General features: G+C 42.7%; 1 protein-coding gene across 1 annotated transcript in view; it reads right to left on the bottom strand.

Moving 5' to 3' along the window:
• ACACA (acetyl-CoA carboxylase alpha) overlaps window positions 1–19,387 on the bottom strand; it is a 217,218-nt gene that overhangs the window by 127,302 nt on the left and 70,529 nt on the right. The window contains exons 21-29 of the mRNA XM_041001716.1: window positions 18,943–19,089; window positions 18,073–18,261; window positions 17,546–17,646; window positions 16,086–16,174; window positions 13,184–13,308; window positions 3,646–3,759; window positions 2,362–2,475; window positions 1,368–1,457; window positions 235–353 (exon numbers count right to left, since the gene is read on the bottom strand). Of these exons, the coding sequence (XP_040857650.1) occupies window positions 235–353; window positions 1,368–1,457; window positions 2,362–2,475; window positions 3,646–3,759; window positions 13,184–13,308; window positions 16,086–16,174; window positions 17,546–17,646; window positions 18,073–18,261; window positions 18,943–19,089 (1,088 nt within the window). The remainder of the gene's footprint in view (window positions 1–234; window positions 354–1,367; window positions 1,458–2,361; window positions 2,476–3,645; window positions 3,760–13,183; window positions 13,309–16,085; window positions 16,175–17,545; window positions 17,647–18,072; window positions 18,262–18,942; window positions 19,090–19,387) is intronic.

The following is a 19,387-nucleotide window of genomic DNA, read 5'->3' as shown; positions in this document are numbered from 1 at the left end:
GTGTCTTCCTCAGTAACATAATATAGGCAAGAGCGAGTGAAAACAAAAATGCTAAATCTCATCTTGATTACATATCTTAGCTCCAGTTTTTAAATTTTGGTTTGATTTTGAAAAATCAAATTTGTCCATTTCACATTCTATATGTCTGCTTAATAACACATGGACTTCTCAAACACAAAACCCCGCCTCACTCTCTTCTGGTCTGCTCAAGCACACACAGCAGTTCAAACTCACCTATTCGGATGAGACGTGGGCAGCATGAACTGGAATTCCACCACACAGGTCTTGTCCTTAAGCTGGCGGTGTTGTACACTGTTAAGTTCATAGGCAATATAAGCCCTTCGAACATACACCTGGGTTAAAAAGAAAGCCTCAATAAATACAATTCAAGAATCGCAGAATAGCTAGTCCATGAAAAAGTTCATCTCGAAAAATTATCTGATGGTGGAGGGTGGCGGTTGGTGGTGCGAAAAAGGTCCCAAGATTCTGTACGCACTAACAAGGCTTGATTAACAGAGCTACTATATTATACCGGAAGTAGTCTGCTTCTATGGGACAACAATTGGGGCACATAAACTTTCATTCACACGAAGTGAAATTTTGTATCTACTGAGTAGGATACATCACATGCTACCCAAAGATTACAAATCAACAAGAAGGAACCCCAAAAAGTTGGCAATACATGATAATCTTCTATTTTATAAAATCACCTACAAACGCGGAACAATCAGTGGGCACATTTACAACAAGATTCAGGACCCACAATTTTATGCCTTGTGTAGTGTGCACTGTGGTAGAACCATGAGTCTATGGAATCGGAAGGAAGTTCCAATACAAACTTCTCTTATTATTATCGATGTGATTTTTGACAAGTCACTTCACCTCTCAGAATCTCATTTTCTTCATGTTCCATACAGTAATTGTAGGATTAAAAGCAAGAAAACAAACAAACAAACAAAAAGCAAAGCACCTTAAAAATAGTTCGTGAAATGCTATCACTTCCTTTCCTATGAGGTTGCCTCACAAATCAAAATGTAATGAAAACCATTTTTAAGATGGCCCAAATCACAAAACGGTAATGTTTCATATGTGTTGTCATTCACTTATCATGTTACAGGGGATCCCAATTCATTGAAGTCAGACACCTATGAAGTAGGGACTATTGAAACATGCTGGCAGTTACTTCCCTGGGACAGGCACCCAAATGCTGATGATTAACGTTGCTCAAAGCACCTTTGGGCAAAGTACTGATGACTACCCTGAAGAACTAAACTTCTGGCCAAAGCCAAAGAATGGACGTGATAGCCAAACACAAGAATTCGGCTGGAGGCAAAGGAGAAGGTCATGTGCAACCACAGGACACTCACCTCCAGGGCTGCCATCCTCACCACCTGGTTGCTGTGATAGAAGAAGTTTGGCAGGACATCGAAAATAGATGTTTCAGACAGGATGAGTTTCTGGAAGGTACAGAGACAGGCTTAATCAATTAAGGCCAAGAGAGAAACCATCTCAGTGGACACTGTTCAGTGTTTGAATATTTAGAAAAGCCTAAGAACTCACTATGAATGCCATTTCCAGCTACAGAACAGAAAAAACAGCACCTGTCCTCACAGGGCTCTAATCTGGACTCTAAGTTAACACACGCAAAATTCTAGGTGTCTTGCTACAACAGTCTATTAACTACACATATTAAACCTAAATCATAACTCACTATTTTTTTAGCGATATCTATACTTCCTGCTTTCTCAATCCTATGCCATAATAACCTCTAAATTTGAACTCTGTTGAAACCCTTAATTTTAACCATGAACTAATATTCTTCTTCCCCTTGCAGCCCAGGAGGAAATCTTACAAAAAGTCTGAAAAGCCCCCTAGCCTTGTTCCTAGGTATAAAGAAGATGTTTAATAATAACCATCAAGGTTCTTCCCATCAGTAGAAAAATAAGTCAAAATTCTTACAAAAGTTATTCTTTACAAAGCTTAATAAGAAACATTAAATTGAACATTGCTACTTAAAAAGCTTTGTCTTCCAAAGAGTAGCAACTACCCATAATACTACACCTGATTCAAACATTATTTATAAGTTCTGCCACTTACACCCAGCCTAGATCACATTCCAGGCAGAGGCACAAAAGATAAACACCTCAGACACTTCTGCGTAGGCAGACCTATTTGATCTTTTAAACCACAACAAACAGCAGTTTTATGCAAAAATATTCATAAATATAAATCATTTTAGAAATGAATGGCATTAAATTTCATTACATGAACAAAATCAAAACTGATTGATTACTTAATTAAACTATGCCTGGGAATAGAGATAAGAGTGCAGAGTGGCAGAAAAGGGGTCTATGTATATACCTGCAGATTCTCAATGCAAAACTGGTGTCCATACATGTCAATAGCTGATAAGAAGATAGACTCTACTTGGTTATGGCGAAGCTCATAGGATGGCAAATGGGAGGCAATAAGAACCTAGAGTGAGAGCAAAAAAAGAGGCATCAGTTCCTGAGGGAGTGATTATTCTAGGCTCCTATTAGGCAGCTCTGATACAAGAGCAATAAATATAAATCTTTAAGTGCAGGCATCAAAGATAAAACAGAGACTAAGTAAAACAACTTCTAGGTCCTGTAACATAAAGCCAATGCCACCAAATACAAAATCTCAGTTGGCTCTCATCATGATTCGCGTCGTGGGCAATTTCCCAAGGGGGTTAGGGGGAAGGGAGAGCAAACAGCCTCAATCAAGTTCCATCAGTGCATCTGATTTCCCATTGCAAAGCTGCTAGTCCTGGGGACTGCGGGACTAGCTGTTAATTGGGAATCAGGCCTGGCAGGGAGCAGCTGTGGGGAGGGTGGACGCAGCCTGGCCAGCCGCTCCCAACTGACAGGCAGACGGACTAGGAGAAGCTGCTTTGAAGGCCCCAGGTACTCAGCATGGAGAACAGGGAGAGGCGACAGGAAGTAACGCCAAGGTATGTGCGAGGGCAAAAAAGAGTGAAAGTAGTGCCACAAACAAACAAACTGGGACGTGGTAGGAGCTGAATACCCTCAGCAGGTCACTGAGAGGTTCAATAACTGAGTATTCAGTGACATGGATACAATTCTAGAGAAGGCAGAAGGTCACTGAACAGCTTCAAATGCTGCTTCCTCGTGGATGCCCGTGTACCGACACACAAAGGGAGCACCACTCACCGCTCCCCCGCTGAAACCTTTTGGAATGGAAATGAAGTCTACAGGGTGAAACTGAGGGGACTTCTCTAGGACCTAAGACTCCTTTCATTATCTCTCTGCTTTCCCCACTTGATTATTTCTTCTAAACTGAGAAGTTTTCATCTGCTTCCAAGCTCCCTCTTGGAGAGAGAAATATTGAGTCTATTTTCTTCCTTCAGTTGCTGTTCCTCCTCCTGACTTGGTTTACCATCACAGGGTAACTGGGGAGGATAGAAAATGGCAGGGACTCAACACTAACCATTTCCTCCCTCTTTTAAAAGTATTTAAAAGTATTCCACATGAAAACATCTGCTCTAAAGGCAGTGTTATGCATGCATACAATTGCATAGGCCTTACAATTTGACTCAGGGAAAGGTCATTGTGTTTAGACCAGCTTAATCCCTCCTTCAAGATAATCCACAAACGTCCTTACCTGGCGGGCTCGAAGTGCCACCTTGGCATTGGTGGTCTTACTGAGTTGAGTTAGCTCAGTGAGGATATTTAGCAGCTCATCAGTGAGTGTAGGATCCCGGCCACACAACTGATCCTAGTGGTTAATGTGAAAAAAAAGAAAAACATACACATCTACATTAAAAACGACAGTGCACTGGACTTCGAAACGGGGACATGGAATGAAAGCAAAGTCAAAACAGCTGTTTTTTTTCATTTTTTAACAAAATGTACATTATTACAAAATGCAAACTTCATAAAGATGGCCCAGAGCAAGTGGCAGCTAAGAAGGAGCAACCCAAGTCATTCTGATTCAAAACTCTTTGTGTATTTCTTTATGAATTAATCCTGTACTTTCAACATTCAGAAGAAATCACTGGAAGGATTCAAAGGGATTCTGAGTAAAAATTATCAAACAATGGGGCAGATGTTAGGCCGAGTGGTTAAGACATCCATGAACCATACTGGATACCTGAGTTCCATACTCACCTCTGACCCCTGACCCCAACTTCCTGCTAATGCACTGCTGATGCAGTGAGAGTAACTGGATTCCATCCAGCCACATGGCAGACCTCAGCTGACGTCCCATTTCCTAATCCTGACCCAGCCCAGTTGTGGCCCTTACAAAAATTTGAGCAAAAACCAGCACATTAGTTTTTTTTTCCCCCTCCCTCTTATCCACTCTTTTTCCCAAATAAAGAAAAATGAAAATTGAAGAAAAAAAAAAAAAGAAAAAGGAACAAATGAGGTCTCAAAGCTTTAACAAGCTTTAATACAGAAGTTAAAAGTCTTTTTGTTCCCTCTACTACTGTTGGAAAGAAGGCAAAACAAGCCAAAAAAGAACCACCCTGGTGGTTTTCATTATACAAACCAAATGTTCAGTATCCTAGGAGGATAGAAAATAAACACAAAAACATATTATTCACTTATAAATACACACTAACTAAAAACTCCATCTCATATTCTGGCAATTCTATACCAAAAATCATTTATTCTCTTGTACTAAGAGTCATTCCTTTAGATACTAAAACATGGTGAAGACTTAGCTGGATTATAATGAGGCAAAAACAAGTTCTGGGCCCAGTGTGATAGCATACAGGTTAAAGTCCTCGCCTTGCACATGCCAGGATCCCATATGGGCGCTGGTTCTAATCCCGGCAGCCCTGCTTCCCATCCAGGTCCTTGCTTGTGGCCTGGGAAAGTAGTGCTTTGGGACCCTGCACCTGCGTGGGAGACCTGGAAGAGGCTCCTGGCTTCAGATTGGCTCAGCTCCAGCCATTGTGGGCGCTTGGGGAGTGAACGGACAGAAGATCTTCCTCTCTGTGTATGTGCCTTTCCAATAAAAATAAATAAATCTAAAAAAAAAAAGAACTGTTCCTACTATAGAATCTAGGGTTTATTCAATCTTGGGGTTATTCCCGTTTTAAAAATTTTTAAATAGTAACAAAAACTCCCATCATATTCATATTGTGATACCACTGTTTAAGCCTGCAACAGTCAAGACTATACCGAGCTAAAGAAGGGAACCTGCAACTTCATCCAGGTTCCCCCCGATGATGGCAAGGACACCAATATCTTCTGCTGCATCGCAGGGTACACATTATCAGGAAGCTAGATAGGAAGTGGAGTAGCCAGGACTCAACCTGATGTGATGCACATGTCACATGGGGCAGACGAATCCGCTGCGGCCCAGTGCAGGCCCATTTTTATTGTTTGCCTCTACATTCTTATTAAATTTATTTATTTTTTTGGAAAGGCAGATTTACAGAGAGGAGGAAGAAAAGAACTTCCATCCACCAGTTCATTCCCTCAAGTGACTGCAACAGCTGGAGCTGAGCTAGTCTGAAACCAGGAGCCAGGAGCTTCCAGGGTCCTAAGGATATGGGCCATCCTTGACTGCTTTCCCAGGCCACAAACAGGGATCTGAATGGGAAGCAAAGCAGCTGGGACACAAACTGGCACCCATATGGCATCCTAGAACATGCAAGGCAAGGATTTAGCCAAGAGGCTATTGCACCAGGCCCTTCCCTCTACTTTTTGAAAAGCACTATTGCCACTTTTTAATCTTCTTCCTCTTGGATGTCTGTCCTCTTCTTGAGGAATCTCCATCTGAGACTTTATCTTCCCTATCTCGGGAACATTATCTATTGCCTTTTTATCACGGCAAGAGAAATAAAGGTGGTGTGACTTTTGGCAACCTACAGTGACAAAGATTCTCAAACTTTATTATTAATATTTTTGAAAACAATCCAAACTATGAATTTCCCAGTCCACCAATGTGAAGTGCGTTCCTACTTTCCAAAATCCTAACACTCATGATGGAATTTATAGTTAAGAAAGTGGTTGTATGATTTTTATACATCTAATGTAGGCAACTCACTCATCTGAGGAAAAAAAAAAAGCTGCTTTGAAAGTGAAGACAGGGCCTGGCGCGATAGTGTAGTGGTTAAGGTCCTCGTCTCAAACATGCCAGGATCCCATATGAGCGCTGGTTCTAATCCTGGTGGCCCCACTTCCCATCCAGCACCCTGCCTGTGGCTTGGGAAAGCAGTTGAGGACGGGCCAAGACTTTGGGGCCCTGCACCCATGTGGGAGACCAAGAAGAGATCCTTGCTTCAGATTGGTTCAGTTCCAGCCATTGTGGCTGATTCGGGAGTGAACCCTCAGATGGAAGATCTTCCTCTGTGTCTCTCCTCTCTTTATATCTGCCTTTCCAATTAAAAAAAAAAAATCTTTATATATATAAAGAAAGTAAAGACAAGTCCAAGAGCAAACATTCTTTTCAAAGGTACTAATTTCAAACATCAGAATGACTCACCAAAAGATGCAAAAACATGAGGTATACTCAACTACTCCACATCTAGCCATACTCAAATCTGAATGTCAACATGGCAAAGTAACACTGGGTACCTCCCCATCTGATACGTAGTGTTTTCCCTTTAACAGAAATCTAGCTGATTTTTTCAGATTAAATTGAAATAAAAAAAATTATCCTTTCGCTTAACCACAGATCAAGTTCCTACTTAAACCACAAACACCACAGCTTTTAAATTTTAAAAAATCAATTTTTTAAAAATTTCAACTCTGCACTAGGAGAGAAATGGGATGAAACAGGATAGGAAAGACAGCATTATAGGAAAAGTTGAGGACCACAAGCTAACAATCTTCCAGGGCCCCTTGTAATAGAGTATAGAAACCATCCTTTTTTTTGCATTGTGAAGTGTCCAATGCAGTATGAATTAAAAAAAAAACTATTTCCATTAGTATATACTGACTTGAAATTTTTTCAATCAAATATTATTTTCTTCATTATCATCATTAAAACTCAGAAAAAGATTGGCAAAAGAAAATTACATGGAGTAACTTTCTCAATCCTCCCTTGTCCTCGGATCTACACGTGATATTCAGGTCCTTGGAAGAAACCACTGGAGCTCTCAGAATCCTGATACGCTGGGAGACTTGGGCTGTCGATATTGCAGAGAGGCTGCCGGGAGCAGCTGACCAGCGCACCCATCACCATCTAACCCTGCTGAACGTCTGGACATCACTAGGTGACATCACTGGGGGGAAAAGTGTTTCCCTAACAGAGAAAGATTCATCCAAAGAAACAACTTGGTGACTGTGAGATTCTGGATCATCTAAAACAAATCAGTAGGCCAAAGTTAGTAATTACTATCCAGAATAATTAAGATTAGTCCAATAGTTACTTCCTCTTTTTAAGTTCTGGTCCTAAATGATTGCTCCCTAGAGAGAATATGTTTAACTAAGAAAAATAACAACAAACACCTTTAAAGATCAAAACCATGACAGCTGACAGAAGAGCCTGGTAAGGTCCCACTTGATCTTAGCACCCCGGGCATTAGAACGCCTCAGAGAGCCATTCAGTGACCTTGTGCAGAGTGCCTCAAGATCTCAGCCACTGTTTAACTGGGCAAGAGCCTAATTCCACTACCAGCAAGGGACTTTGACTTCTTCCAGGCACATCTGGACTTTGTGACATTCCAGAGATGACCAGCACGGGCTTAACAAGAAGATGCTAATTCTACTGTTATTTGGGAAATTCGGGATCACTAGGCTTTTCTTTGCAGTCATGTTAATCGGAGGGAGGAAAGACACTCACAGGCAATTTTGAAAGATGTATTTTCTTATTCATTTGAGAAGCAGAAAGAGAGCAAGAGTGAAAGAAAGACCTACCATCCAATGGTTCACTCCCCAAATACTTGTAATAGTCAGGACTCCATCAAGCTAAAGCCAGTAACCAAGAATTCCATTCAGGTCTCCCACAAGCATGGAAACAATCCAAACATTTGGACCATCACCTACTGCCTCCCAAACACACCAACAGGAAGTTGGATAAATAGCACATAGTAGAGGCGGAGATACTGCTCATATTACAGTGGTTGTTCAAGTCCTAGCTACTCCGCTTCCAATACAGAGTATGTTAATACAGCTGAGAAGGCAGTGAATGATGGCCTAATACATGGGGTCCTTACTGCTCACCCGGAAGACCCAAGATAGAATTCTAGCCTCCTGGCTTTAGCCTGGTCCAGCCTACCTATGGTGGCCATTCGGGGATCCAAGCAGTGCCTCAAGATCTGTCATTTTACCTTTAAAATAAATACAAACATTGAGGGAAAGGGGAAAAGCCCAGAGTAGCAAGGTCTGGAACAGGCATTCCAATGGAGTATGCAGGAGTCTGTTCCACATTTGAAATGCTGCTTGCTAAAACCAAATCACAGCAAGTATACAGCATCACTCGCATGGGATCAAGGCCTACAGCAGGTGCCTGTGTGTAGCACATAACATGGGTTGGAAAGCAGACATAAGCAGTGAGGGACAACTGGATAGTGAGGCTACAGGATATGCACATTGCTACCTAAGCAGCTATGAGGATATTGATACTGGAAAAAAAATGATTTGAAATGCCGAGTAAACAGAGAATGAGAGAGAGAAATAGAGACCTTCCATTTGCTGGTCAGCTCCCCAGAGGTATGCACAGCTGGAGCTGGACTAGATCAGAAACAGGCCTAGAACTCCTCCCAGGTTATCAAAGTGACTGGTAGGGACCCAAATACTTGAGCTATCATCAGCTGCCTCCCAACAAGTACATGATGGGGAAGCTGAATTCAAAGGGGACTGGCCATCACTCAAATAAATTTACTATCGGTTGTCTAGATTTTGTTTTCAACTGTTCCTCTAAATAGAGGAAATTCGATAGTCTCAATTTTTGACTTGTTGGATTTTTAAGGCAAGGTGAAAAATTAGAAGAAATGTGAGGGACCAGTGCCAAGTCATGGTAGGTTAAGCTACAGGCTACAGTGCCAGCATCCCATACAGGTGCTGGTTCGTGTCCCAGCTGCTCCACTTCCCATCCGGCTCCATGCTTATGGACTAGTAAGACATGAGAGGCTGGCCCAAGTCCATGGGCTTCTGTACCCACGGGGGGGCCCAGTAGAAATTCCTGGCCCCGTGCTTCAGATTGGCCAAGCTCTGGCCATTGGGAGAATGAACTAGAGATGTAAGTTCTCTCTAACTCTCTTTAATTCTGCCTTTCAAATAAAAAAACATTCTTTGGAAAGAAAGGAAGAGAGGGAAGAAGCAAGAGACAGAAAAGAAGGAAGGAGGGAAGTTTACCCAAAAGTCCTTGAGCCAAGCTGCAGCGGGCAAGTCCAGAGAGCTTCACAGGAGGGTGGAGCACCTTTGACTAGAAAAGTCCATGTTCTCAAGAATCAGGTCTGGGATCACCTCAGATGAAGTTTCTTTGGAGGTCCCTCCAACTGAACTGCTGATTTCAGAACCCCAACCATGAAGAGACTATGTCAGCCAGTGGATTCTGAAGAGATTTCATCGTGCTTGGAATGGTGAGATTGGCAACAATTCAGAGCTGCTGAACTATCAAAACTGCTTGAGCAGGACCCTCGGGACATACCCCACACCAGGGACCTGGGATGGGTGGGAGACTGGGTAGGGCTTCTCCCATTGTTTCTCCCTCTACCCCAGATACAGAAAAAAAAAAAAAAAAAAAAAAAAAGATTATGTTAGCGTGGAAGCCATGGTATTATCCACTTTCCTGTAACCCTTGACCGTTTGTGTCCTAATCAACTATGCAACATTATCAAAATACAAATACATTAAAAAGAACAATTCTTACCAGACACTTTCAGTTTTGTTAAAAAAAAAAAAAAGTCTGTGTTCTGTGACAGCACAACTTGATTTGCTTGTTTCCTCCTGCTAGAGTTAAAACTGCCAGAAATCAGCATCTCGCATCAGAGTGTACTATCAACATCCCTGCATCTAGAAGGCAGAGATTGGAACGCTAGGCACATAAGCATCAGTCAGGGGCGCCAAGGGGAGCACAGGATGGGGAACCAGCAGAGAACACAGGCTGAGCAAATGAAAATGCCACCATTGTCAGGTGACATCCACAAAGACAGTGAGACCGACATAAAGAGTAATCCAAATGGCTAACATGACGCTTACTAGTTATCATTAATGCAGACGGAGGGGAGGAGGAGCAGCAGCCAGCCAGGTCAAAGACAGGGAGGCACGGCTGGCATTCAGAAACATGAGTTCAGAAAGGAGAGCCTTCTGGGCCTTTTACACTGCGAGCCGGCCCTGAGCGGAATCATATCAATTCATTTCTTGATTTCGGTATCACTGAGATGTGGAGAAAATATCAGTATTTCAAAAGAAATTGAGGATATGAAAACCTAGAGATGCTATTACATTTACTGAATTTTTTTTTTTTAAGGAAAGGAAGGAATGGAGGGAGAGAGGGAAAGAGAGAGGAAAAAAAAGATGTGAAGTAGCCAAAATAAAGAAAAAGACAAATCTGTCTGCTATTCATGCAAACCCGAACATTCTGAAACGGCTCTTTTCTCCAAAGAGCTCAGCCTGCTGGAAAGCAAGCTGAGGCCGCCCCATGCAGGTAAGAAGTAATCAGGATGACCAGGGTGGGGGTGGGGGTGGGGAGAAGGGAAGACGGGCAGCAAGGCAGGGTCCCATTGGCTTCTGCCTGTCCTGACTGGCAAGAGCAGAAAGCAAAGCCTCAAACCAGTTCTCTGACAGGGCCCAACGCCTCTGCAGCACCCCCGTGTAATTACACACTTGAGTGACTGGACTCTGAAGAAAATTGAAGGCCTGAGCTCCGAACAGCTGCCATTTTCTCTCTCCATCACACCAGCGTGATTACTTGAGAAATGAACAGCCCCGGCTCAAAGCTACTCCAGAATTCTCAGAGGAAATATGGCTCCGTGTTCCAATAATGAGATTCTTAAGGCAAGCGTTACTTACAATCACTCCGCAAAAGGAGCGAGCCGAGCCCCTATATCTTACAAATTAGAATTTAAGAAACCCAGCGACAGTCTTGGACGATCATTACTCTTTGGCTGCTCCAAGGATTCTGGGCTTTGGTCTATTTTTAGTGCAGAAAACTGTTAAGTTCTTAAAAAAAGGTAATCATAATAAGACGAAAACCTCTCCATAATTAGCTTCTTATAAAGGCAAATTCTGTCCCATTTTGGGTCCACTAGGATGAATTCCTCTACACCTCATTTTTACCCTTTTCTGTTGCAAATCTGGCTTTATCCAAAAAAGCATTAACAACCCCTGAATTAAAATTAAACACACACACACACACACACACACACGATTTCTTCACTCTATTGATTGAGAAAAAATCTAGCAAGCTATCACAGAAGATATCATTTCTTTGCTGAAACCTATCACTTGGGGAAGTTGAAATATTATATAGTTTTAACAGATTCTTTTTCCTCTCTCAAATATATCATCTGATTTTCTCACGATCTAGCCATTCTGCGATAGCAAAGTGAAGGAATGCTATATAAATGCTATGTAAATGATTACATATTTTTAAAAGTGGCTGTTCTAGAAAATGTTACATTCGTTAGAGTTAACCGGCCAGGCAGCTAACCGAGTGAGTGGCACTGTTGTAAACCAGACATATAAGGTAGACAGCTCTCTTCATTCGAAAGTATGAAATAAAAGATGGCAGTAAAGATTTCTGATTTTGTTCCCCTCCAAGAAGAAATAATGGTACTAAGGTACCAGCAACACCACTTCTACAGGACAGGAAGGACACTCTAGCAATGAAAAGGTTAAAGGACTAAAAGGTGTTCCCTTAAAAGACAAAAAAAAATAAAATAAAATAAGGCAACTGGGCGGAACCACGGGGTAAGAGACTCTAAGATCGGTTCCATTGATTTCAGATTCCGCGAAGTAACTCAACCACAGATCCAGCTTTCAGAGGTGAGCAAAACATCTTTAAAACTCGTAAGTTCATGGGCCTGGTGCAATTCCCTTGTGGATCAAATCCTCACTTTGCACACCCCGGGATCCCATATGGGTACCGTTTTTAACCCCTGGAGCCCCACTTCCCATCCAGCTCCCTGCTTATGGTCTGGGAAAGCAGTCAAGGATGATCCAAAAACTTGGGACCTTGCACCCATGTGGGAGACCCAGAAGAGGCTCCTGGCTTCAGATCAGCTCAGTTCTGGCCAATGTGGCTGCTTGGGGAGTGAACCAGCACACAAAAGATCTTCCTGTCTCTCCTCTCTGTAGATCTCCCTTTCCAAAATAAATAAGTGAATTAATTAATCAAAAAAAAATTAAACTCCTAAGTTCATAAGCATTCTATTCACTGCTCTAATAAATGGACATTAGTCTACCTTACACTGATTAGTCTCAACCCTCATTCCCATTTTCTAACTCTTAGATTCCTGGGTTATGGGGACAAAATCATATATCTATGACAAACTGAATAATCTGAGCTTAGATTTCATGTCAGTAAATAAAAAGATACCAACAAGATCCAGAATAAATTCAGATTTCTTTGGCAGTGAGGAGGGGTAGTACCAATTTTTCTAATGAGTCACTGCTTTAATCTATGTAACAAACAAGAGTTAAAGTGAAAGAGTACACTGGCTACGTAAGAATCCATTAAAAAAAAAATGTATTTGAAAGCCAGAAGTAGAGAGAGAGACAGAAAGCAAGAAACATGTTCCACCTGCTGATTCACTTCCCAAATGAGCCAACCCACAGCCAGGAGCCTGGAACTCCATCCAGGTCTTCCACGTGGATAGCAGCAGCCCAACTACTTGGGTCATCCTCCACTGCTTTCCTAGGACATTCACAGGGAACGGGATCAGAAGTGGTGCAGCTGGGACATGAATCTGTGCTCATATGGCATGATCCATGCACTTAAAGAGATGTGCCATGATGGTTCTTCTGACCAAATTTTAAAGCTACGGTTATGATGACAACTGCAATAAGGAAGCAACAGGCATTTGTAAGCAGAGTCACGATTTGAGTTCCTGTGCAGTATTACGTACATACAAGACAGAATAGTTTTTTCCCTAACTGGAAAGTGCCTTCAGATCAAGGTCAAAGGTAGATGCAAAACGTTGTTAATCCACAATGCTAGATCAGTAACTTTCTCTCCTACCACAGCCATCAGAAAGAACATTTTGTGCCAATTGCTAACCAACCTCCCAGGTACTCACAATAAGCATGGTGACCAGAAGATTCTTCTTGGTGACTTGAGCATGAGAGAAGATGTAATTCAGTACGGTGTTCATATCACTTTTGTTCTCCTCCCGAAGGGCAAATACACATTTGTCATAGTGACCTGCAAGCAGCAGAAAGAACTGGTCCTCATCCATGTATGAAGGTTCACATTCACGTGCTGTTTTTTTAATGTCAACTAGTAAGCAAGGATTTTCTTAGATGGAAACCAGCAGTGTAGTTTATGAAATGGAACAGTGAACAAGGAGTCAGGCAATGTAGATTGAAGACGTGGGCTTGGAGCCTAGCTCTTACCAACTTCTGTGTGCCTGTGGCCAAATGATTTGACTTCTCCAAACCTCAATTTCATTATATTAAAAAAAAAAAAATCAAGCGGGGGTGAGTATTAAAGACTGAGGGGTTGGGGACAACTCCATTCATCTCTTACATCACGCTCCCTCCCTTGGCCTCCTGCAACGATTTCCTTAGAAGAAACGATTCTACTGCTTAAAAAGAAATGTCAATACCCTTCCACTGGTGGCCTCTGAGCTCTACCCCAGTGTGAGATGCGCTCCATGTTTGACACGCTGAAAATTCTGTCCTACTTGTAGCAACAGCTCTAGCTCAAGCAATCATGCCATCGATGTCTAAGGGAAGCATGACTTACCTCTGAAATCAACATTCTCCCTGTAAATCCAAAGAACGACTAAGCAATGCATGACAAACCTGGGCATGATCAAGAACTTTGGTTTCATGAAAAGGTTTGCAGGAGACTCTAGGTGGTTATGTCTTCACGGAGCTTCCAGAAGGGCTCCAAGGGTGAGGCAGTTTTAAGTAAGAAAATGGAACTTTGCCACAGAAGCCTAAACTTCCGCTGTACCATCGTGACAGCCACATGAAGGGATACAAGTGGTCTCGTGTTGTGGGTCAGTGGATTAAGCAGCTGCCTGGGACACTAGCATCCTGTATCTGTGCCAGTGGCAACATCAGTCGCTCTAATTTAGATCCAGCTCCCCACCAATGCACCTGACAGGGCAGTGGAAAATGGCCTAAGTGTCCCCTGCCATTCACGTGACAGACACAGATGGAGTGCAAGGCTGCTTGATACAGCCTGGCCCAACCCTGGCCATTGTAACCAATGCAGAAGTGAAGATTTCTGTCTCTCTCCCTTTCACTCTGTAATCTTGCCTTCAAATGAATAACTTTAAAAAAAAAAGGTATCTTTCTTCCCATCCCTGTTTTAACACTCATTTCAGTTCATCACAAGACAGTATTCCTCAAATTAAGTCTCCAAATAAAAAGCTTGTGTTTGAATGTTCTCAAGGGTCAGAATTTTAAGAAATCATGAACAAACTACAGGATTATCACTTCAGCTCCTTGCTGAGTTACAAGCCAAAATGGTAGTGTTCAAACTACATTTTCAGTTTCCTAGAATGCACATTAGCCAAGGGCAACTCTGCTTTTATCTGCTTTAAATATTTGAAATTGAATTATACATATTTTTTTCATGTCGAAATGAAAAGGCCTTTCAATACAGTGGCCCGAAGTTGTCTAGAGAGCTGCCAATTTCATATAAAGACTGATTTATAACTATGGAAACTGCTAAAAAAAAAATTGGTTATACTGGATAAATTCCTATTCCCCCCACCGAGATTCAGTCTTAAGCTGACAGTAGATGTGTGTTCTGGCAGTAGGAATGATTAAAACCATGTGAAATCGGAAGAACACATGGACCCGGGCCTGGCGTGGTGGCGCAGTGGTTAAGGTCCTCGCCTTGCACACCCGGGATCCCATATGGGCGCCGGTTCTATTCCGGCAGCCCCGCTTCCCTTCCAGCTCCCTGCCTGTGGCCCAGTAAAGCAGCAGAGGATGGCCAAAGCTTTGGAACCCTGCACCCGTGTGGGAGAACCAAAAGAAGTTTCAAATGTGGCTGCTTGGGGAGTGAACCAGCAGATGGAAGATCTTCCTCTCTGTCTCTCCTATCTGACTTTCCAATATAAATGAATAAATCCTTAAAAAAAACAAAAGTTCCACTCCCTTCCTAGTTTCAAAGAATAAAGCAAGAATTAATGCTAAATTTTGTCAAATGCTTTGCTTTCCCCATCTTAAGATAATGAACATGTTTCTTCTTCCATTACGCTATTAAATTATAGCATTATGATATTCCCCAAATAAATCAATCTTTCATTAGTGGAATAACACTAACTTGGTTGTAATGGTTTATGTTATACATTGCCAGCTTCAGTTTTCTCATATCTGCCTGAGAATTTTTCTTGGTCAAGCACGGCAGCACCATCGTTTAAAAGAAGTAAAAGGAAACAGAATAGATTAAACAAAAAAAAGGCATGGAGGGAGGTGTGATGGTCAAAGTCTGTGGTATTTCACTGCCATCTGGTGGCAGGAGGAAGTATCAGCAGTGAACAGCTTTTAAATTCTTAGCCAAGGTACTGATATCTCACATTTTTTGTGTACATCATTTAGTGAAGCTCTTCAGAGAAAGCTGGGACAGACTCCACCTAAATGTCACACTAAAACATTACAGGAAAACACCAGTCCTTCCTAGATGCCTGCAGCTCAGTCCATGGATGAGCTGCTGAGACACAACAGCCGCAAAATTTCAACCTCAGCCTGGTCATAATGCAGATAGCTCTCACTATACAATCATTAATTATCCCAGCCATCCCCCAGAAGCACGTTAGAGCCACAACCATCAAGCCACACCGCGTTGTTTTGTCTTGGCTCTACTGGGATATGCAAGAATGGTTTTTAAAGGGCATGCTGAAAGGAAGAAGAGTTTATTGACGAGAGGTGTTAGTGAGGAGATACAATGGCTTAGCTCTTGCACAATCTGTTGGAGATGGTTTGGGCTGGGTCATGTCCCTGGAAACTTGCACAGCTTACCATTCTGGAACTGTGTTTCCACTCGCAGGTACTGCCGGAGCAGATCCATCACCACAGCCTTCATGTGGCCCCGGATGCCACTTCGGTACCTAGGTAGACAGACAGAGTTTGCATCAAAAAAAAGTGAGAGGCAAATACTGCTAAATAATTAACTATTAAATATCAAACCTGGAGGCCAAATGTAGTTTTCTAGACATTCCACTGAAATGTTATCCTCTGAATATGGGGCAAGGAGAGGGACCAATACAGGATGGTCTAACAAAATGAATTTAAATCATAAACCCCAAAGAAATCTTGCTAACGACATGATTTTTTAATACAGAAAGTAAAAAACTCAAGCCCAGCTCGGCAGCGTAGCAGCTAAAGTCCTCACCTTGGATGCGCCAGGATGCCATATGGGTGCCAGGTCTAAACCCAATAGCCCCGCTTCCCATCCAGCTCCCTGCTTGTGGCCTAGGAAAGAAATCGAGTATGGCCCAAAGCCTAGGGATCATGCACCTCTGTGGGAGATCTAGAAGATGCTCCAGGCTCCTGGCTTCAGATCGGCTCAGCTCCGGCTGTTGCAGTCAGTTGGGGAGTGAATCAATGGAAAAATGATACTTCTGTCTCTCCTCTCTGTATATCTGACTTTCCAATAAAAATAAATCTTGGGGCCAGCACAGTGGCCTAGTGGCTAAAGTTCTCGCCTTGAACGCACCGGGATCCCATATGGGCGCTGTTCTAATCCCGGCAGCTCCACTTCCCATCCAGCTCCCTGCTTGTGGCCTGGGAAAGCAGTCGAGGACGGCCCAAAGCCTCAGGACCCTGCACCCACGTGGGAGACCTGGAGGAAGTTCCTGGCTCCGGATCAGCACAGCACCAGCCATTGCACTCACTTGGGGAGTGAATCATTGGACAGAAGATCTTCCTCTCTGTCTCTCCTCATCTCTGTATATCCGACTTTGTAATAAAAAATAAATAAATCTTTAAAAAGAAAAAAAATAATAAATCTTACAAAAAAAGGAAAACAAAGCCAAAAATGCCTTCTGAGTCCCATCTAACAACATTGTGATTAAGTTCCTACTAGTGAGTAGGAATTACCTCCACATCACTGAAAAGGCTAAGGTCTCCTATTTCTACGTACCCTTAAGTTGAAATTTCTTTGTGAACATCTGACTCAACACTTAAGGAAAAATGTCATACTGCTGCTCCTTGTACCAAAGAAAAACTAAGGCCATCATCAAAATGCAAGGAAAAAGGAAGCAAGGAAAGGTCTATGCCTTAGTAACTCAGCAAACAACAATGTAGACTAATAAATCATTAGAAATATCAAGTATGAGGGTTAGGTTAGTAATTGCTAAAACACAAGGTACCCTGTAATTTCCTGAAAGTCAAACTTGAAGCAAATCTCTATGTTGGCATTTAAAGGTAAGGAAATCATGGGATGGGCAGCTGAGAAGCTGGGGTTACATGTGACTAACCTCTGTACCAGCTGGACGATGCTCTGTGTGTTCATGAAGAAGACTTCCCGCTCCGATTTCCGGTTCAGTGTGGCTGCATGACTATCTAAAATGTTGGCAATCTCGGGTGTAAGAAAGGGAATCAAAATCAGCCTTGACAGCATCACAGTATCAATCATCTTAGTGAAGATATGACAATTCCCAAGGATGGAGGCAGCAGAGAGAAGTCACTGGACATAACATAGGGACCCAGCATCTTTTCACCCGTTCCTGCTGGGCTGAGGGCTCTATGACCAAGACAGCCACGTAGCAGAGTCTCTGACATGTGAGAGCTACTTCAGATGAAGAAGTAAACTGCTCGCCACTTGCCAAGCCCTTAACCCTGAGACGTGAACCTGCTTTCCAAGCAAAGCAAAGGGAAAGGGCGTTGCTAAAGTATTCAGGAATAAGTCTGTGATGACAACATCCAGACAGTAATGAGGACCCAGTACCCCAATTTCAGGACAGCCAGCCAATAGAAAATCACCACAGTGCTATCCTGTAAGTACCTGCTGGCTGGGAAACTGACAGAGGACTGATGTGATGTTGCTAGCATATTGAGCCATTTCCTTCTTGATAGATTTTTCCACATTGAGAGGAATACGGCCGGAGACACTGGTCATGATATCTTGCAATTCTAGGAGGGGCAAGGAGGGATCTCTGAGGGTCTTCATCAACCGTTCCACCCAGTCCTTTACCTAAGAAAAAAAATAGAGTACAAATTTAACAGCTCTCTCTCTGAAAACTTATATATATTTGAATTCACTATCATACAGCATTTACTATGAAACTGCGGTGCAAGCATCTAACACTGTCCCTGATCTCTGAGTTAAAAAAGGAATAATCCCAATAAAATGTAAAGTCCGTAAAGAATCTAAATACTTCAAATCCCCCAGCTAATGGTGGGTGGAAGGGAGCGGGCAGTTGACACGATTCTGGACACCTTCCACTCCTCCCTGAGCACTCAGATCAACTTCAGGTTCTGCTTCTGATTCTACCTTCTTGCTTGGACACACACACAGAGGCAGGGGAGACGGTGCTAGCAGCTTGGCCCCTGTGAGTCACAGTGGAGACCCACGGTGTGTCCCAGGCCCCTGGCGTTAGCCTAGCCCAGACCCCATCTTGTGGGCATTTGAAGTGTGACCCAGTAAAGGGACGCTCTTTTCTTTTTGTCTGTATCTCTGCTTTTCAAATAATTTAGAGAAAAAAAAACCCCAAAAACTTTTTAAAACATTAAAAAACAAACAAACAAAAAACTGGGACAGAATGCTAAGCCAAACAGCTTTCTTTCCCTCCCTCATTACAAAACAAAAACCCTGAACCTGTTTTAGAGAAGGAGTGCCCTGTTCATATGCCCCTACCCAGAAAGTGCTTCATACCTTGCTGCTGAAGAAAGGGTCTGGGAGGCAATAACCATTCATTACGTTGACCAGATTATCCAGGACATAGTGGAATACCCGGTGGAGCTTCTCGCCTCTCAGTGCGGTGCTCTGGATCCGGGGCAGGCTGCCCGTGTGAAGCTCCGCCTGCCAATCCCAACAAGAGAGCAAGTCATCTCTTACCATTGATTCTGGGCACACACATTACAGCAACTGAGTCGCTGTTCAGAATTAAGGCAGCCCTTCACCACATCCCGCTCTCGGGGGAGAAGTAGTGGAGGAAATTGGAGAATTGCAGTATCATACTGACTTTGCAAATTCCAGGTCTACAACACCATAGGCACAGATATAGGGCAAAAGATGAGAAGAATAACAAGAAAAGAGCTGGATAAAAACACTGGAAAACCAAGCACTGAAATTGCTTGCCCCAAGTACCCAACATTTG

This window comes from Ochotona curzoniae, unplaced genomic scaffold (genome assembly GCF_017591425.1).
Source record: "Ochotona curzoniae isolate NIBS_2020 unplaced genomic scaffold, NIBS_Ocur_1.0 scaffold_2453, whole genome shotgun sequence".
In the NCBI taxonomy this organism is placed as follows: Eukaryota; Metazoa; Chordata; class Mammalia; order Lagomorpha; family Ochotonidae; genus Ochotona; species Ochotona curzoniae.
This window is presented reverse-complemented; position numbering and strand designations above follow the sequence as displayed.